This window comes from Eptatretus burgeri, chromosome 1 (assembly GCF_056783735.1).
Source record: "Eptatretus burgeri isolate ZD-2024b chromosome 1, Ebu_testis_v1, whole genome shotgun sequence".
Lineage (NCBI taxonomy): Eukaryota > Metazoa > Chordata > Myxini > Myxiniformes > Myxinidae > Eptatretus > Eptatretus burgeri.
In genome coordinates this window covers 128,417,637-128,437,144 of record NC_140961.1, presented here as the reverse complement: position 1 = coordinate 128,437,144, position 19,508 = coordinate 128,417,637, and the positions used below count along the sequence as shown (strand labels likewise).

At 43.1% G+C, this 19,508-nt stretch overlaps 1 protein-coding gene across 3 annotated transcripts in view; it reads left to right on the top strand.

Annotated features, from left to right (window-relative positions):
* The window catches only part of LOC147035390 (rho-related BTB domain-containing protein 2-like), a 229,596-nt gene that overhangs the window by 178,652 nt on the left and 31,436 nt on the right, over positions 1-19,508 (top strand). For all 3 annotated transcript variants that reach the window (XM_085897457.1, XM_085897467.1, XM_085897473.1), the window contains 2 exons: positions 6,536-6,686; positions 18,188-18,276. In XM_085897457.1, coding sequence (XP_085753583.1) covers positions 6,536-6,686; positions 18,188-18,276 — 240 coding nt within the window. The remainder of the gene's footprint in view (positions 1-6,535; positions 6,687-18,187; positions 18,277-19,508) is intronic.

The following is a 19,508-nucleotide window of genomic DNA, read 5'->3' as shown; positions in this document are numbered from 1 at the left end:
GATGACCAATGGTACGGCAGAGGGTGGAGTCATCAGCAAAGAGATATAGAGGATTTTCCAGAGAGTCGGAGAGATCATTGATGAAAACCAGAAAAATAACAGGGCCAAGAACACTACCTTGAGGAACTCCAGCCTGGACAGGAAGGGGGGATGAAAGAACTCCATTTAGGGCCACACGTTGATTGCGACAGGAGAGGAAGTCTGCGAGCCATGAGTGGAGATGGCCTTGGATACCATAAGAAGAGAGTTTGGTGAGCAGGGCAGGGTGCCAGACCATGTCAAAAGCACGTGATATATCCAGGGATACGGCTCGGATTTCCTATCTGGCATTGAGGGCTTCCTTCCATTGTTGGGAGAACAGAAGCAGCATATCCAGGGTAAAGTGACCTGGCGTGAAACCAAATTGATGATCAGAAATCAAGCCATTGGAGAAGAGGAAGGATTTGATGTCTGAAGCGATGATGGATTCCATAACCTTGCTGATGATTGGGAGAAGGCTGATTGGTCTGTTGTTGCAGGGATCTGTTTTTGCACCTTTTTTGTGCAGGGCAGTGATGCTTGCTGATTTCCAAGCAGATGGCAGATGGCCTTGAGCAAATGAGAGGGTGAATAGAACAGAGAGAGGGTGAGCAAGAGCAGAAGAGCAGGCTTTGAGGACACGTGGGCTGATGCCGTCTGGACCGGTTGCAGAATCTGAGTCGAGGTTTGACAGCAAGCTCTCCACCTTGTCAGGAGAAAAGGACACAGAGTCCAGGGACAGTTGGGTGTGACTGGGTAAGGTGCGTAGAGAAAGTGATGGGTTTTGGACACAAGATTTAGCTGCAAAAACCGAGTTTAGGCATTCAGCTTTTTCATGTGCGGTATCAGCAGTGCTGCCATTTGAGGTAAGGGAGGGGATGGAGGGGGAACATACACCAGAAACAGATTTGATTAGATGCCACCAGGATTTTGAGGAGGGAGAGAGGTTTGAGAGTTCAGACTTAAGATGAGAAAGATGTTGTTTTCTGGCTCTCCTGAGGGGAGATACACACTTGTTCCGATCTTTATGGAAGGAACTGAGATTGCCCTCAGTTGGGTTTGCTTTCCATGAGGCAAAGGCAAGTTGTTTCAGGACTACTGCCTCGCCACAAGCTTCAGTGAACCAAGGGCGGGAGGAAGGGTAGGACAACTGAAGATGAGAGGGGATAAATCTGTGCATGAGGGAGAGCAAGTTTCTTTGTAAGAATTCCCAGGATGAGTTGATGTTAGAGAAAGTAGAGATAGGAGACCAGTCTATAAGTTCGAGGGCTGCTTGGAGACCCTGCCAGTCGGCTTGAGTGAAATGCCAGACTCGACGGCGGTGAGGTGGTTCTCTGATAATAGCCAGAGAGATGTCCTCTTTGACAAGCACGTGGTCAGAAGAACCGATTGGAGCGGAGGAAGAGCAGCAGATACTGTCAGGGAAATTTGTCAAAATCAGATCCAAAAGAGATGGAGTACCATTGGTTGAGATCCAGGTTGGGAAGTTGACCGATTGAGTCAGTCCCAATGAGTTGCAGAAAGCTTTTGCTGAGGTGCCATGACAGGTGAGAGAGGTGCCCACACCTAGCCAACTGGCATGCTGACAATTGAAGTCGCCACATATGAGGAAGAGAGAGTTTGGATGAGAAGATAGAAGTTGGTCCATGTTTTCAGATAGTGAGGTGTAGATGGAGTCATCACTGTTAGGTGGACGGTAGAGTACACATATAAACATCAGGTTGGAGTTGAGGCGAAACCGTAGCCAGAGGTATTCCTGGGGGTGTGGGGGAGTGAGGGCAGTGCATGGAGAGTGAGGAATAGAGTCTTTGATGAAGAGAGCAACTCCTCCACCAGGGCGAGACTCAGGTCTGTCAAACCGGAGGAGGGATAACCAGGGAGAGATACTTGGGAGTCAGACACGTCTTGGGGGAGGAAAGTTTCTGTTAGGCAGATTATGTCTGGTTTGTCAGTGGCAACCTGTGTGGAAAGATCTGAAAGGTTTGAGTGAAGGCCCCGGATATTTGAGGTCCATACTTTTAATGAAGAGGTAGGGGAGGAGGCTTTGGGTGCAGGGGGTGGGGGAGAGGGGGAGGGTAGGACAAGGGATGAGGTGGGGAGGTAAGGAGTGTTGTTGAAGAGTGTGGGGGATTGCAGAATAGCTAGGGGAGGGGGCCGAATGAGGAGGAGAAAAGGCTCTGTGGTGCTGGGGGAGAGGGGGGACAAGAGAGGGGGAAGAAGGCAGTTGAGGATTTGAGGAGGTGGAGTGAAGAGATGGAGGTGAGAGGGCAGTGGAAGGAGGCAGCTTTGTGGATGGGAGGGGGGACAACTTTGGGAAGGATGAGTGAGGGGGATGAATGGTGGGAGAAAGGTGAGGGGGGAGTTTTTGAGAGAGGTGAGAGAGAGGCTTGGAGGGAGAAGAGTGGGATGGTTGCTTTGAGAGTGATCGGTAAGAGGAGTGAGTTGGCACTGAAGTTGGAAAAAAGAATGGTTGATGGAAAGCGAACATTCATAGCAAACTAGGGTTTTTAAAAGTTTTACGTCAGTTATGCGATTAAACACATTTCTTGAGGGATGCAATAAAGGCGAATTCAGAGAAAGGAGAGAAGAAACGCTGTAACAGTTGGATTTTTTAGGCAAGGTATGAAGGAAAGGTCGAATTGAGAGCAGTCTGTTTAAATAGCAGAAGAGTAGTGCATTCTGTTACAGTAAAGAGTACCACACGTGTGAAAGAGGAAGATGAAGCATTATAAGAGATCGTTTTTGTTATTATTATTAATGTTTGAGAGAGTTTTCAACAGATTAGGTCATGAAAGTGTTGTAGAAAAAATCGAGGAAGAAGAAGAGGAGAAAGAAGAAGAGATGAAGAAGAAGAAGAATCGGAGAAAGGTAGCGGTTTTTTGTTTATTTATTTGTTTTTTTAGATAAGAAATAGAGTGATTAGTTGTGATGGGGGACGTTAAGAAAGTGGGAAAGATAGAAATTGAAGATAATGGGGAGAAAAAAACAAATAAACACGATCGTACACCGAGGGGAGCAAAGGGTAGGCCTCAAGCCTCAAGGATAGGCCTCAAGCACCCAGTTAGACAAGTTCGACGAAATCTCACAAAATAGCACGATTTTTGAAACAAAACCGAACTTGGAACACACAATCACATGTAGGTGAGAAAATAAACAGTTAAAACGGGACAGATAACGACCGGAAACTTAATTTTGAGATTGTTAGCAGGGAGCCCCCAAGGAAACCTGTCAATGCTCCAATCCCAGAACCGGAAGTGTGATGGGTTTCTACATATTAATATTAATGGGTTTCTGCAAAAATGCTCAAGGGTGCCAGAGTGGCATCAATCGGAATATTCATTCAGATGGTCTGGTGATCACAAAAATGCAGAAAAATGTTGTGCGGACCCTAATGCACGCTTTTCTGGCCAACACTCCGACTAATTACACTTATTTTGTAACCTTTCAAACAAATAATTTGTTCCTGAAGTGATTTAGGGTTAATTTGGCAAAGGTTTTGATTACTTATGCAACTAAGAATCATCTTATTTTCTCTGTTAATCTAACTTATTCACATTTTATTTGCATTTTTTTTAGCTTTATCACTTGGGAGTCATTTGTGAAGTCTCTATATGTTAAGATTGATTTGAAAGCATCATGAAATAAGTTCAGGTGGCATCAAGTGTAAAAATTTTGGAGGGGTGTGGGTGGGGGGTGAATACTTTTGCAGGACACTGCAGGCCCACAAAAGTAGTAGTAGTAGTATTAACTTGTTTTTACCTTGGTTGCAATGGGCAAATCCTTTGGGCCTTTTGCACTGAACCTGAAAATCTAAACTACCTTCCACCGCCGCTGTAAAATCGTCACGTATCAGGTTTTTAAATCCTGCTCCCTCAATGTCTGTGGAGAAAAAAATGTCTTATAAGGGGCTTAATGTTTCCTACTGGCTTATGAAATGTCCTTGGATGCCGTTGCCCATTATATATTGGAAATAAGTAAGGAAACAAAAGAAGAACTGGGTACAAAATACAAATAACACTTGATAGAAATGCATCTTTCGTGTTTGCGATGGAACCGGATCTTTAATAAATTCCAACTTCACTTCTACACTACTCTAATCCTCACAAATACCTAAATGCATTTATGGCCAGGTGGGCAAAACGAGGTTTTCTTCAATCTATGTTTCCTCATATTATCATATCAGTCTTATTTAATCTTTATGGAAGATTTTTTAATCATTTTCAAAAGCCCCGATCTCGAAGTTTCGTAGCTTGAATTTGTATGAAATATATAAATTGTACCTGTTGGGTTCCCATGAAATGGAACCGTGTCTGCAACCTTTGTGAGGACTAAACTAGCCTTTCCAAATGTACAGATGCTGGAGCTTTCTTAATCTTTAGAACATACAGCCTTCATTTTCTTCTCCATGTAATGATGACAATTATATTTGTATGTTGTTCAAAAGCCTAAATCTCTAAAATATAACCAGATTCTGTGGTGTAATGGTTCGAGCTTCCTCTCTGAGTCTGCCTGGTGGTTAAAACTCGACCCCGGTTGAGCATACCAAAGACTTTTAAAAATGGTACTTGTCGCTTCCTTGCTTGACGCTCAGCATCTAAAGAAGATAGATCATGAACAAACAACCATATGCTGCATTGCAACTATTACGAAGAGAGAGAGAGTGCTCTGTCAGAATACAATTAGCACCCTTTATTTTAAACAAACTATATTTTACCAATCTGTGATACAAACATAATCCAATGGACAACATTATTTCATGTTCTTTGTCATCATACAGTGTTTCATGTAAAGGCATCAAGTCAATGATATTCTGTGTGACAGTCTGATCCAGATTTTGCCAAACGTGTACATTTTGTTGCAGTTCTTGTGTATCTCTTGGCAGAGTTTGGCTTTTCCACAGCTCCTGTTTCATATGTTGGAATGAAATAACTTCCCTTGGAAGGGACTTTGATACAAGAGGAGGTCATTCGGCCAATCCAAGCCGGCACTGTGATTTCCAAATTATGGTTGTTTCTCCATGCTCTATCCTATTGTAAATACTGAGCTTCAAGCAAGGAAGCAGCATGTACCACTTTAGAGTCTTTTCTATGACCTGGCTGGGGTTCAAACCACCGACCTCACACACTCAGAGCACTCTAACCATTACATCACAGAGGCTGGTTCAAATGTTCCCTGATGTTTCAATGGCATAAATTCACAGGACGCTCTGATGCCCATGGAAGTGGCTGCAGTCCATTCCGTTTCTTCCAGGTAGAGGTGGTTCTGGACTTCTGGAATGAACAATTTTATATGCACTATCTTCCTCCAGGAAATATGTTCCATTGTTCAGTTGTGCAAAATGCCTTAGTGGTATAGTGGTAAAATGGTTTCTTGTATCCCAGCAAGGTATTTGGCAGTATGAAGGATGTTTACTGCAAGAAGAGGATGACACATGTCATACATCCAGAACCACCTCTGTCTTGAAGAGATGGAATTGGCAGGAACCTCTTACCTCCAGGTACCACTGAGTCCTGTTATGAACGGCATCAGACACGTCTGGGAACATGGATCGGGAGTTGCAGAAAAGCCAACCTCTACCAAGTAATACCCAAGAGCTGCAACAGCAACTACACATTTGGCACAATCTGAATCAAGCTGTCATACAAAGTATCATTGATTTGATGGCTTCATGGCCGGTTCAAACACCATATGCTGCCAAAGGACATGCTGACGTACTAATACACGTAGTCCATTTAATTCTGTTTCTATTACCAGATTGTTAAAAATATAGCTTGCTTACATTGTGTTTTCATTTTTGTTTGACAGAGCACTGTGCAAGGGTGGTTAAAATTCGATGGAGACTTTTGTTCAAATTCGATACCGAAGCTTGCACAATAATTTACCACTCTGTGCAACCAATCATTCGTAATGTTCAACCGTCGTGACATGTTTGCTGTTTTCAAATTTTATAACTATTCGTCTTTCCACCCTCTTTGCTCTTTCACAAGCCACTATCTCGATTCTTGGCAGGTGCATATGTGATTATGAGCATTGATTAATCAACACCATTAAGACAAATTCCCTCCAATTATTAACATACAGTCCTCAGCTTTTTATAAACAAAAGTGAAGTTCAACCTTGAAACCATCCTCAATTGTCGGTGCAGTTTTCTCAGGGATTGAACTGGCTATTACAGAGATACTGCATTATAATTAATAAATACAAGCTTTTTGTAGGAAACAATAAAAGAAAACTTTATGATGCATCACCTTCCCCACAAAGTACTAATTTGAAAGTTTACAGTCAGGCCGATAATAAATCCCAGACTAGACATTTCAAAGGTAAGTTTGCTGCCTCTGCACGATCCTGGACCAACACCTTTCAATGTCAGGATAAGGAGAGTGCATCTGGTGCTAAGAATCTCTGGGATTGACTCGGCTCATATAAGAGAGTTTATGTGTTAGTGCTCAAATTATTTGGCTTTCTAGCTTTCGAAATGTTGCCAATAAATAGATTGTTGGTTTGCGTCTGCTGACAGGTTCGGTTACCAGGCAGAACACTGGCATGTATGCGTGCTTTGCTCGAATATCTCTACACAGACCAATTCTCCACGGATCCGATGCTTGACTCAATGGAACTCCTCATTCTGGCCAATCAGTTGTGTCTGCCACAGTTACTCACACTCACTGGTAAGTATTGCTACAATCTAAACTCGCCTATTAAGTGTTTGGTCCCTAATTTGAAGCTTATATTATTGTTTATATAGTGCCTTGCCAGACTAAATTGAATACAGTCTTTCATATTATTATTATTATTATTATTATTATTATTATTATTATTATTATTATTATTTCATATGCAGCCTATAGCTACTGGTTGCGTCACTGCTGGGAGTGTGGCTGTGCCGCTGATGCAGTTTCCCCTGTTTTGAATAAGCTGGAACTCATTTTGCTGACCATAGAAGGATGACAGGCTCTGTCAACCCAGCTGGTGATCGATAAGGGCACGATAGGGCCTCAGACTCAAGACCCGGATATCTTAAGGCAGCCACTTTCACCGTTAAGCCAACACCAGGCTCACAATCTTTCAATAAAAAAATAAATAATCAAATAGACTACATATCACAATAACTGGTAGCGTTTCCTTCAGCATCACACAGTGCTTGAACCTGTGTAAGCTTGAATACCAAAGACTGAAAAAAATGGTTCTTGCGGCTTCCTTGCTTGAAACTCAGCATTGAAAGAGGATAGATCACGGATAACCAATCATATGCTGCATTGCATATATTATGAAGAGAGAGTGCCCTGTCAGAATACAATTAGCACCCTTTATTTAAAATGAACTTTATTTTACCAATCTGTGCTACAAGTATTTTTTTTAAAAAATCTGTGCGACCAAAAAGGACATTTAATATGTCCTTTTTCATCATGCCGTGCTTCATATGAAGGAGGCATCAAGTCAATGCTATTCTCTGTGCGACAGCTTGATCCAGATTTTGCCAGATGTGGTGTAGATTTTGTTGCAGCTCTTGCACATTATTTTGCAGAGATTGACTTTTCCAGAACTCATGATTTATTGTACAAGGGTGATCCATATCTATACTGATCTATACTTATCTATATACCATAATAGGTGTCCTTATCTGTACTATAAGAGAGGTGTCTGTGTGTCTGTGTGACGCCATTTTTCTCAGAGATGCCAAACGGATCTTCTTCAAACTTTCAGTGGTTCATCAGTGAATGCCAGGAAGTGTTTTAGGCAAAACAAAAATTAATTTTGAAAAACATATTGAGTTTTTTTTTTAATCACTCTTAAGTACCTAATCCTTTGTAGCTAAGTGAGAGGTAATATTATATGATCCCTGACCTCATTCCTTGGTGGTTTTTCGGGAAGTGTTTTAGTGTCTCACAAAAAAAATTGAAAAACACCAAAATTTGATTTCTTCAAAATGCCAATGGGACCAGTTCTTCCCATCTCATCTTCAATTATCTTACCCATCATCCTGCTGTTAGTTCACTGAATCCTGTGGTGAGGCTTAAAACAGCTTGTATTCTCCTCCTGGAAGGCAAAGCTGACCAAAGGCAATCTCAGATCATTCAACAAAGCCCACAACAAGTGTGTGTCTACTCTCAGAAGAGCTACAAAACAATATCTGTCCAATTTCAAGAATGAGCTTTCAAACTTGTCTTCCTCCTCTAAAACATGATTGTACCTTGTCAAGTCGTTCTCTGGTATATACTCCCCTTCCATCCCATCCCTCACTTCAAATAGCACTCCAGCCGACTCCGCTAGTGAGAAGGCCGTATGCCTCAATTCTGTGTTTGCTTCAAAATCTAGTGTCCCTTAACCCCCCCTCACTGTACCCAACCTTCCCAGTTGTACCCAACTGCTCCTGAATTATATGTCTTTTGCACCTGAAAATGTGGAAAAGCTTCTGGCAACCCTCAATTCTGACTCTGCAACGGGACCAGACAGCATCACCTCACATGTCTTAAAAAGCTGCTCTGCCTATGTTGCACTTCCTCTCTCTGCCACTTTCACCTTGTCATTTACCCGAGGTCATTTTCCATAAAAAATGTGCAAAAAGGGATCCCCTTTCACTACAGATCAATTGGCTTACTTCCAATCAGCAAGGTCATGGAATCCATCATCCCAGTTGACATAAAATCATTCCTTTTCTACAACAGCCTCGTCTCATCATAAATTCGGATTCAGACCTGGTCATACTACCTTGGACATTCTGCTTGTACTCTCCCAATATTGATATCAATATCAGACATGAGATCAAGGCAGTCTATCTCTACATATCTCAAGCTTTTGATAGTCTGGCATCCTGCTTTGCTCTCCAAACTGTCTGTTGATATAATTCAAGGCCAATTCCACTCTTGGAAGACTGACCACCTCCACTCTCATAGCCAACATGTGGCTCTCACTGGAATCCTTTCATCTACTCTCCCTGTCAAGGCTGGAGAACCCCAAGGCAGTTTTCTATGCCCCAGCTTGTTCCTAATCTTTATCAATGATCTCTCTGACTCTCTGTAAAATCCTCATCTCTTTGCTGATGACTCTACTCTCTGCCATGACATCCCTTACCTTCCGACAGACAGGCAGCAGCCTCTTCCCTCTCCTCAGACTTTGACAAAAATCACAAACTGGTGAAACACTTGGAATATGTCTTTCAATCCTGAGAAATCCCACACACTTACGATCTCTCTCTCTCTCATTCTCTCTCTCTCTCTTTCTCTCTCTCTCTCTCTGAAAGAACCATACTGCAAATCCTCCCATCTACTTTATCAGCCACCTGGTTGAAGAGGTTCAGTCACTCAAATCTTGGGTCTCACTCTCAGCCATGATCATTTTTGGGCAAGCCAAATTTCAAAGTTTGCTCCCAAAGCCAGACGCCGACTGGGCATCATCCGTCATACAAAGTTCTTCTTTGGCACACCTGTGCTCCTATTCACCTACAAGGCTTTCATCTGCAGCATGATGGAATACGGTACTGCTCTCCACTCTGAGCTGGCTCCCCTGCCTCACATCTTACTCAGCGTGATGCCATGGAAACAAAGGCTTTCAAGATCATTGGAATCTCTTGCAATGAAGCTGAGTCTATGGACCTGTCACTTCGCTATCGCTGACAGGTCGGTGGTTTCTGTCTTCTTCCACCTCAACATCTCCAGGACGCACGTGGTCCACCAGCTACCCCCTCCTCATGAAACTGCCAAAATCCAACCCACTGCTTTCCTCTATTCATTTATTTCTCTTTTTTCCTATCCGTAGAAACGCATCCCATAATTTCTTCAATTTCATTCTTCCCTCCAGGTCTTCAAGACTTCTGTTCACCACCATCTTATGTCATCCTCCATCGAAAATCATGATATTATCTACAATCCTTAAACTACCCCCACCCTCCCAAAATTTTGCTTCTGTATCCATATTGTCCACCCTTTCCATTCTCCCTTACCTCTCATTGCTACCTGCATTCCTTGTTTGTCCGTCTCGCCTTTTTTCTCGCTCTACCCTGCAATTAGCGTTTCCCCTTCCTTCTCCTGCTGTCTCCAATGAAACTTTGTTATGCAATATTCTGATTTGTTCTGTCTCATAGCTCTTCCACGAACCTAGACCATGTAAAAACAAAAAACACTATCCCTCTTTATTCCTATTGAAGCATTGCCCCGACATTCACAGATTTGACATTTGCAGCATTTTTCAGGAACATATCCCCCGCGAACGCTGTGGTCTTACTGTATAATAATACCATGTTGTTAATGAAAATAAAACAGCAATGTTTCTTTTTTTAAAATGAAGGCCCATTTATTACCGTTTAAATTTGCGAACATCATATTTCAATATAAGCTCCTGCGTTCTCAACATATTTTTTCAATTGTTGAACAATATTTTCCACTGAATACTTGAGAAACTCCTCTATTGAATTAGCAAAACATTGTGGATATAACTTTCTAATTCATCCAAATTAACGGGTTGGCTTGCACACACTTTTTATTAGCCCTTCCCTACAAAAATGCACCAAAAGTGGATGAAACAAAAATCTCAGAGGACACTATTGAAAGCTGTATTAAACCAGACAAAGCACAAAATAGTATTTTGGTTGTGAAAATGCTAGTGGAAGGGTGAACACAGTGCTTGAGATGTGTTTGACCACTATGACTATGATTTTTTTTATGCCTTCACCAACGAAGTTGCTCGAGGCATAGTGTTTTCAGGTTGGCCGTCCATCCGTACGTCTGTGATTCCCTTTTAAATCCACTTTCTCTGCAACTGCTTGCCTGATTGACACAAAAATTTTCACAGTAGGTGCGACTACTCATGCAGAATGTTATAATTATAATTATGATGTCATAGGTCACGGCTTGTGGCAGCCATGTTGGAAAAAAAGAAAAACTTTGGACCTCTGCAGCTCCAAAACCGCTCCATGGTAAAAATTGAAACTTGGCATGCATCAAGTCTTCTCCATGGGGAATAAGTGTTGTTAACCATGACATCATCAGTGAAGTGGTATCCCGGCCAAAATTCGACACGTAGAATGTTTTATCCAATCAGAATGAAATATTTTGAGGGTCATCCTGGGATAAATTGGTGGACAGAAACAAAATTGATGACCTGATTACACTGAACAACAAAATTTTTTTACTGGAGATGTGTAAAGTGATTTAGACTAATTTGGGTACGCTGATTTCAAAAATCATAACCGTTTTGCTGTATCACGTCAGGATTTTCAGTAACAGAAATATTCCCATTGCCTAGAAGTCAGGATTTCAATGAAATTTACAAAAATTCATTTATTCATTTATTTCATCATGAATGCTTCAAAATTATAGAAATTACAGAAAAACTCCACTAGAATGTAATTAAAAATGCTTTAGGCATTTGGCTTTGCGTTTGTGCTGCTCTGTGTCAGTTTCACGATGCAGGAACCAGCAGAAATCGCTCATCATGTTCGGGTTGTGCCGCCCTTGGTAACGCGTCTCCATGAGTGAAATCTCTTGGTGGAATCGCTCGCGGTGCTCGTCCGAGACTGCTCCCAAGTTGTCAGGGAAGAAGTTCAGGTGCTGGTGTAGGAAATGGATTTTCAGGGACATCCTGGAGCCAAGTTTCCTGAAGGACTCCAGCAGCTGCTGCACTATTTCTTCATAGTTGTCCGTGCGCTCGTTCCCCAAGAAGTTGTCCGTCACAGCTTTGAAGCTCCTCCACGCTGCCAGCTCTTTGGGGTTTAGAGTTGTCGGAAAAGTTTCGTCCTTCATAATCTGTCGGATTTGCAGTCCAACAAAGACACCAGCCTTGATCTTGGCCTCCGACAAGGTGTTGCCAAACTTTTCCTTGAGGTATAAAAACCCACGCCCATTCAGATCCATTGCCCGTACAAAACTTTTCATCAAGCCGAGCTTTATGTGGAGTGGTGGAAGGAAAACCTTGGCTGGGTCGACAAGGGCGACATGCTTCACGTTGTGTCGACCAGGTACATGCTCTTTTCGCTCTTCCCAATCTTTCTTCGTCCAGTGATTATTGTCGTCTCTGCTATCCCAGAGACAAAGGAAGCACATGTATTTCGTGTAGCCTGACTGCAGCCCTAACAACAGCACCACCACTTTCAAGTCTCCGCAGATGTGCCAGTTGAAGTCATTGTACTTGATGGAATCAAGCAGCTGCCGCATAGCCTCATAGGTCTCTGTCATGCCGAACGCGTGAGCCAGTGGGACTGATGGTTTCTCGTTGCCATTGTGGAGCAAAACAGCCTTCAAGCTGTTCTTCCCCGAGTCGATGAAGAGGCGCCAGTCTGCAGGATCGTGATCACACCCAAGTTCTTTCAACAGACCGTTGATGTCACTGCAGAATGTCATCGTGTCTTCCATCTCAAAGAACTCAGCCATGTCTCTGTGACGTGCTCTGAACAAGGATATCTTGGTGTTAGGTTCAAGTAGATTCCACTGCTGCAGCCTTGATCCAAGCAGCTCTGCCTTCGCCTTTGACAGCGAGAGATCTCTTACAAGATCATTTAAGTCTCCCTGGTTCAGAAGGTGTGATTCTTGAGTGTCGGGTTCAAAAGGTTCATCATCACCATCCTCTTCACCACTGCTTACAGCTATGTTCTGATCAGCTGGAGGTGTTGGAACGGGGTTCTCGTCATCATGAGGCACAGGTTTACGAGCAGAGACGCAGTCAGCGTACTTGATGTGACCTTTATTCTTCTTGTTGAAGCCGGCGATGCTTGTGCAGCAGAAATAACAATCATCATGATGATTCTGCGGCTCACGCCATATCATGGGCACCGCAAATGGCATGCTCGCGTGCTTGCCCACCAACCACTGAGTCAAGGTTGTGTGACAGCTTGTGCAGCAGAGGTGTGGTGCCCAGCTCTGTCCTTGGTCCCCCACCTTACACCCGAAGTAGTGAAAGTAGGCGGCCTTCATTTTCACTGCTGTAGATATACTTCGCTGTTGATCTTTTTTGGTATACCGACCACAGACATAACAGAAGTTGTCAGGATGATTGGTACAGGAATGCCTACTCATCTTTATCTGAAAGAAAGAAATATAACACAAGTTAACAACAATTGTACGAAATAGACATGTTAAAGACATATGTAAATTTCATTGAAATCCTGACTTCTAGGCAATGGGAATATTTCTGTTCCTGAAAATCCTGACGTGATACAGCAAAACGGTTATGATTTTTGAAATCAGCGTACCCAAATTAGTCTTAATCACTTTACACATCTCCAGTAAAAAAAATTTTTTGAAATTTGTTGTTCAGTGTTATCGGTCATGTTGTTTGGAAGCTTTTTTTTTTAAACTTAAGAAACCTTCTCCGAAACGACGGAAACAGATTGAGGCAAAACTTTACAGGTATGACCGCTTTTCCATGAGGCCCAACAAGTTCTCCCCATTTAATGATGTAGGTCACATGGTTTGGCAGTCATATTTGATTTATCCTAAAACCTTTAAAAAAATCCTCTTCTCCAGAAGGATTGACAGATCGAGGGGACACTTCACACCCATGTTCTCCAACCCTTGGGGAAACCAGGGTATTCATGGATAATTAATAAGTCACATGGTTTGGCAGACATATTGGAGAAAAGGAAAATATTTAAAAGTTCTTTCTCTTAAACCGCTTCATCAATTGACATGAAACTTCACAAATATCATCTCACACCATTGTTGCATATAAGGTGAGAATGATGATGTCAAAAGTCTTGTGGTTTGGCAGCCATCTTGCATAGAAAAACGCACCTTATCCAATCAACACGAAACTTCACAAACCTGATCCCCTTATCAATTCAAGGCAGAATGTAAATTTATGATGTCATAGGTCACTTGGTTTGGCAGCCATATTGGATTGAAAATGAAAACATTCAAAAATCTTCTTCCCAAGAACGGCTTACGAGGATCAATCCAAAATTCAACACACATGATCTAATAGTCACGGGGAATGTATGTTTTAAATTTCAACCTAATCGAATGCATGTCTGGCAGCCAGAATTATTTAATTCTTTGAATCTGGGTTCTTTTTGCATTATTATTTTTTGAATATGGCTCACTTGACTGCACCTGGATAGGTTTGAGGATAGAGGAGTTGCAACTGAAATGCAAATCCAGGTTCCTCTTGATGACTCCATCTTTACTTTTGCTTGTTTAGGTTTCTTCTTATGACTCCAATGCAGCACTGTACCAATTTGGTCTTCCACAAATTTGAAATGAATTTATTTTAATCCTTCTGAATTCATTTGAATAATAATAAACATCATGGGTCAAGATCAAGTGTCCAAAAAAAAGCGGGCTGCATCAAAGCGGGATGTCTTGGTACCCGATCATCACTGCCAGCAGTTATAAAGTGACAGTTCTAGTTTTGTCTATTATTAATCATGTAACACACCAGTACACAAACACCACATAAAATACCCCACACAAAACGACAGGGTGTAAACTCACATGTCAGGTCAGGTCAGGCCAGATTAGATCTGTGACTTGCTACAGGGACCATGTAAACTTGTACGAACATATTTAATGGTTGGGTTGTCGGCGACTAAACCGTCTCTTCCACAAGGTTTCCTGGTGAGGAGGGTGTATGGATATGGACACCCAGCAAGATTAAAATAAAAACCTGTCAAAGGGTGGAGGAACTCCTTGTGAGCCGACAGCCATCCATATCTCATGCCCAATTGTGTCTGCGGACGTCCTCCTGCAGTTGGGTTACTTTTTCTTTGGAGATTGGTGGCAGGATTTGCACTCCGGCCACTGTAAAATCCTTCATTCCACAAAACACACAAATATATATATATATATATAAAAAACTGAAAACACACTTCGTGGGAGTACCTCCTGTGCTGCTGCTATTCCCAGGGCAGGTCACCAGTTGATAGGATTGGGGCAAAGCCTTCAGGACCCCCATTCCTTGATCATAGGAGGAAAAGCACGGGGTAAACTTCCTGGGTCAGATTGCGGTGTGGTGTGTGGCAGAGTGGTGCTGATGTGTCTTCCACCAAACAGCGGTCTCTTTTGGTTAACCTGAGGTGGTCCCTTTGGATGGGTGCCCAGAATGTCCTATCCCTAAGAGAGGATGAACACCTGTCTCTGTTATCATTTGAGCTCCAGCGTTTGAACAGCAGCATTGCAGCACTCTCTGAGGTTCGGAGACCGGATAGTGGCGAGATCATGGCGGTTGGTTACACCCACTCTTGGTCTGGTTGCTGTGATTGTTACCATGCCCAAGGAGTTGCTGCAGCTGTGTCCAATAAGGTAACACCGTTCAACGAGTGTATTATGAGATTTAGGATTTGTCACTCCTTGGGTGTCATTTCCCTTGTATCTATATATGCTCCCACTGAGGTGAGTGATCTCACCATGAAGGACTCATTCAATGCCACACTCGAGACTGTGGTTGATCAGTACTGCAGGCAAGATACTCTTCGAGTCTTGGGGGATTTCAATACATTAACTGCCATCTGATCGGGATGGTTATGAGACATGTGTTGGTCCACATGGGTCTGGATCTCTGAACCAGAATAGCACTAAGTTCCTTGACTTTGCAAGAAGTCATGGACTTATGGTGGCTGTTTCATGGTTTCAACACCCACAGGCTCATCACTGGACTTGGAATTCCAACGCTGGTGGTGTGGCAAAGGAGACTGACCATGTGCTCATTGATGGCTACTGGAGGATGATCCAGAACTGCAGGGTCTACCAGAGGGCTCAGTTCCTCAATGTCAAACACAGGCTTGTTGTTGCAACTCTGTCATTGCAGTTTAAGTCCAAGAGAATGGTACCATCCCAGCCAAGGCTGGATGTTGGCAATCTCAAGAATCAGAGGGTAGCTGAGGAGTTTGCAAATAGGCTGATTGGGGAATTGGGGGTCTGGGTGCTTTGATAAATCCTGAAGACTTGTGGAGTGCCTTTAAGACCACCATCCTTGATGTTGCCGGTGGATGTGTTGGAACTTACCATAGGGTGAAGACAAATTTTGTCTCTCATGGGACACTGGATACCATTGACCAGAGTTGCAGGGCCAGGCTTAATGGCAGAGCTGAGCTGTTCAGGGGATTGAGGCTTAAAACTGTACATGTGCGAGGGTGGACAAGGAGGCCGATGTGCAAGGAATCTGTGAGGGGATACAGCATCACATGTGGTCAAGTGATTCTCGTCCTGCTTACAGGGGAATTCGCACATTGTGTTTGTCCAAGCTCATCCCTCGGTGTACTGCAGTTGGAGTGGAGGGTGGTGAGCTCTTGACAGAGGAGTCAGAAGTTTAGGCCCGCTGGGCCAGTTATATTGAGAGGCTATACCAGGCTGACCCACCAGCTGTTGTGTTAGATGTCAGGGGTGTTTCTACCCTCATTCATGACCCTCCAATCAACTGTGATCCACCTTTGTTTGTGGAACTACTGGCTGCGGTGAACTGCTTGAAATGGGGTAAAGCTCCTGGGATCTGTGGCATCTATTCCGGACTTCTCAGTGATGGTTGAAATGCTCTACACGTGTTATTGTAGGCAGTTCTGTGTTCTGCCTGGAATACAGGCATTGTCGAAACATTGGAATACAGGAAGAGGGACTTTGTTGTCCCTTTCTGGAAAGGGAAGGGTGATCGCCAGGACTGCAACATCCACTGAGGGGTGACGCTGCTCTCAGTGCCGGGCAATGTCTTTGCTCGAATAATTCTTGAAAGGGTTAGCACCATCTGCTTGAGCACCAGCACCCACAGCAGTTAGGCTTTACACTAAAGAGGTCGTCGATTGACCGTTTCCTTGCACTTCGGGTCCTCACCAAACACAGAGGAGAATCTTGGTAATTGCTGCTTGCAGCCTATGTTGATCTCTGTAAAGCATTTGATTCAGTGAATCGCGCTGCCCTCTGGAAGATTCTTCGTCTTTGTGGGGTGCCACGAAAACTGATCAATCTGATGTCTGAACTATACTCTGATGAGTAGAGTATATCTGATGAGAGTCTGATCAATCTGATGAGAGTGCTATGAGATGTGCTGATACCATCTCTAATTTATTTCCAGTTGTTACTGGAGTTCCTCAGTGGGGGTGTACCGACCCCAACACTTTTCAGCACTTGTATGGACTGGATTCTGGGGAGGATGTTGGAGAGATCAAGCTGCGGTGTATCGTTTGGTAATGTCAAGATCTTTGACCTTGATTTTGTAGATGATGCAGTCATCTTTGTGGAGACTCTGGATATCCTTTTGTGGGCCCTCGAGGTGCTGAATGAGGAGTCGGAGTTGCTAGGATTAGGGGTTTTCTGAGTTAAAACTAAGATCCAGGCTTTCACTGACATCTTGGATGCTGCTATCTTGTCTTTATCCATTTGTGGTGAGGATGTTGAGGTCACGAAGAGATTCATTTGCCTTGGCAGTGATATTCATGTCTCCGCTGGCTATGAGCCAGAGGTCAATAGATGTCTGGTTCGGGCCTGGGGAGTCATGGATTCACTGGATCATGGGGTGTGGCGCTGTCACTGCCTGTGCAGGAGGACGAAAATCTGAGTCTTCAGGTCCTTGGTGCTTCCAGTCTTGCTTTATGGATGTGAGACTTGGACTCTGACCAGGGATCTGTGATGGAGACTTCATTTATTTGGTACTTGGTCTCTTCGGAGAATCCTTGGCTATCGCTGGTCGGACTTTGTTTCCAATGAGCGGTTGCTGAGAGAGACTCAAATTAGATTTGTTACCTGCATAGTCCTTAAAACATCACCCGTGGTTGTATGGACATGTGGCTCATTTTCCTGACGCTGGTCCTGCTCACCAGATTCTCTCAGTGAGGGAGCCTTGTGAGTGGAGGAGGCCAATGGGCCAACCAAGCTCTTCGTGGTTGCAGCAGGTTGATCGGCATCTCAAGTAGATGGGGATTGGTTGGGCATATGCCTGGGGGATTGCCAGACGGAGACCCTGGAGTACCAATGGAAAGTAGACACAGCAACATGTTGCTCCGGCACATGTTCCCATGCCTAACCTGACCTGACCTGGCACAAAATTCCTGGCGAGGGTCTGCAATATCTGCTTGCTCTTTTTCTTGTTTGTAGATTGGTTAATTTGAATAGTATTGAATAGCAATAATGCAATATTTGTTAACATGGTTATACACCAAATATAAGTTATTGTGGTGATCAGACAAGGATGACATTAAAAGTGCACTTTTTTTCAAGCTTCTACTTCTTTATGCTACTTTCCAAACACACAGAGCAGTATGCAGTGCAGGAGCTGACCCAGGCCATGTTGAAGGGGGTAGACATCAATGAAGAAGTGCTTTTTTACCTAGACTTGGCTCAGGTAATGTTCTTTTTACCTCTTATGAACTTGAGCAGTTGTTCTGCCTTGATGCCTTGATTAAAATGATTTATCATAAACTGAATTGTGTGTAAGTGTCAGTGTGTGTACACACAATATACCGCATTAGCCCGGATACAAGACAGTCTTGAATATGAGACTATCTCACTTTGGGGTGGGGTGTCAACATTTTTTTTGTGTGGATGTGTATAAAAGATGAGAATATACTACTGTAGGAAATCTATCATCTGCATCGTTTAAGTTTTCTTTTCTCTCTCTTTGGAATCCTTTTGGCCTGCCTTTTTCTCTTCCCATAAAATGTCATCTCTTGTGCCATTCATCAAATTCGAGATACAACAATTCTTCAACCCTTTTACAATGGTTTCTATGGAGATAGCTCATGAGAGTCATTCAATAGTTGGTGAGTGGGTTGTTCACCTACGATGGTGAAACTGTGATGACACATCTTACATTTGCACCATTTAATGCTGGCGGACTTTCAAACTGAGCTTTCAAATCTTACTATACGTTTGCACCAAACCGAGCTTTCATTAAAATCACATTTCTTGTGATGGACATCCCAATTCATTCCGTTTTTTTTCAGTTAAAAGTCAATAACAGTTAGAAAATCAACTATCTCTGTATCTTGAAACTTCCCATGCTTGGGCCCTCAGCACATTTTTCTTTGAGAGTGCATAATATTCAATAATGACTCTTTTTGATTGCACCAGTGATGAACATTGCACACAGTAACGCTATCGTTTTGTTCAGCAGAACCAAAGTCTTAAAAATGGTACTTGCTGACGCTCAGCATTTAAAAAGGGGAGATCATGGACAAACAACCATAGGTTGTCAACAATTGCACAAGCTTGAAGGGCCTCCTGTGATGAAGTTCCTTGTGATGGAACTCATATTAAGCACTCAGAAGCAATGCACCTGCGCACAAATCACATGCGGCGCAACGTGCTTCTTGGAGGAAAAAGAAGAAGAGCAAGAAGATTTCTTTAAGCAAGAAGTGCGAAAATAAGACTTGTGGCATTTTTGAAGGTCGTAATTTTGAAAATAATTCTCATGTTACAGTCCACCCAATGTGGATATTAAACTTGTTATCCTTACATGTGACCTTCTCTGTGTACTGGCAGAGTACCCGCCCAATTGGCGATATTGTTCCAAGCATGCAACACATCCTTCTGACACATATCTTTATTAGGGTGGTGTATAGGCAACTGACAGCT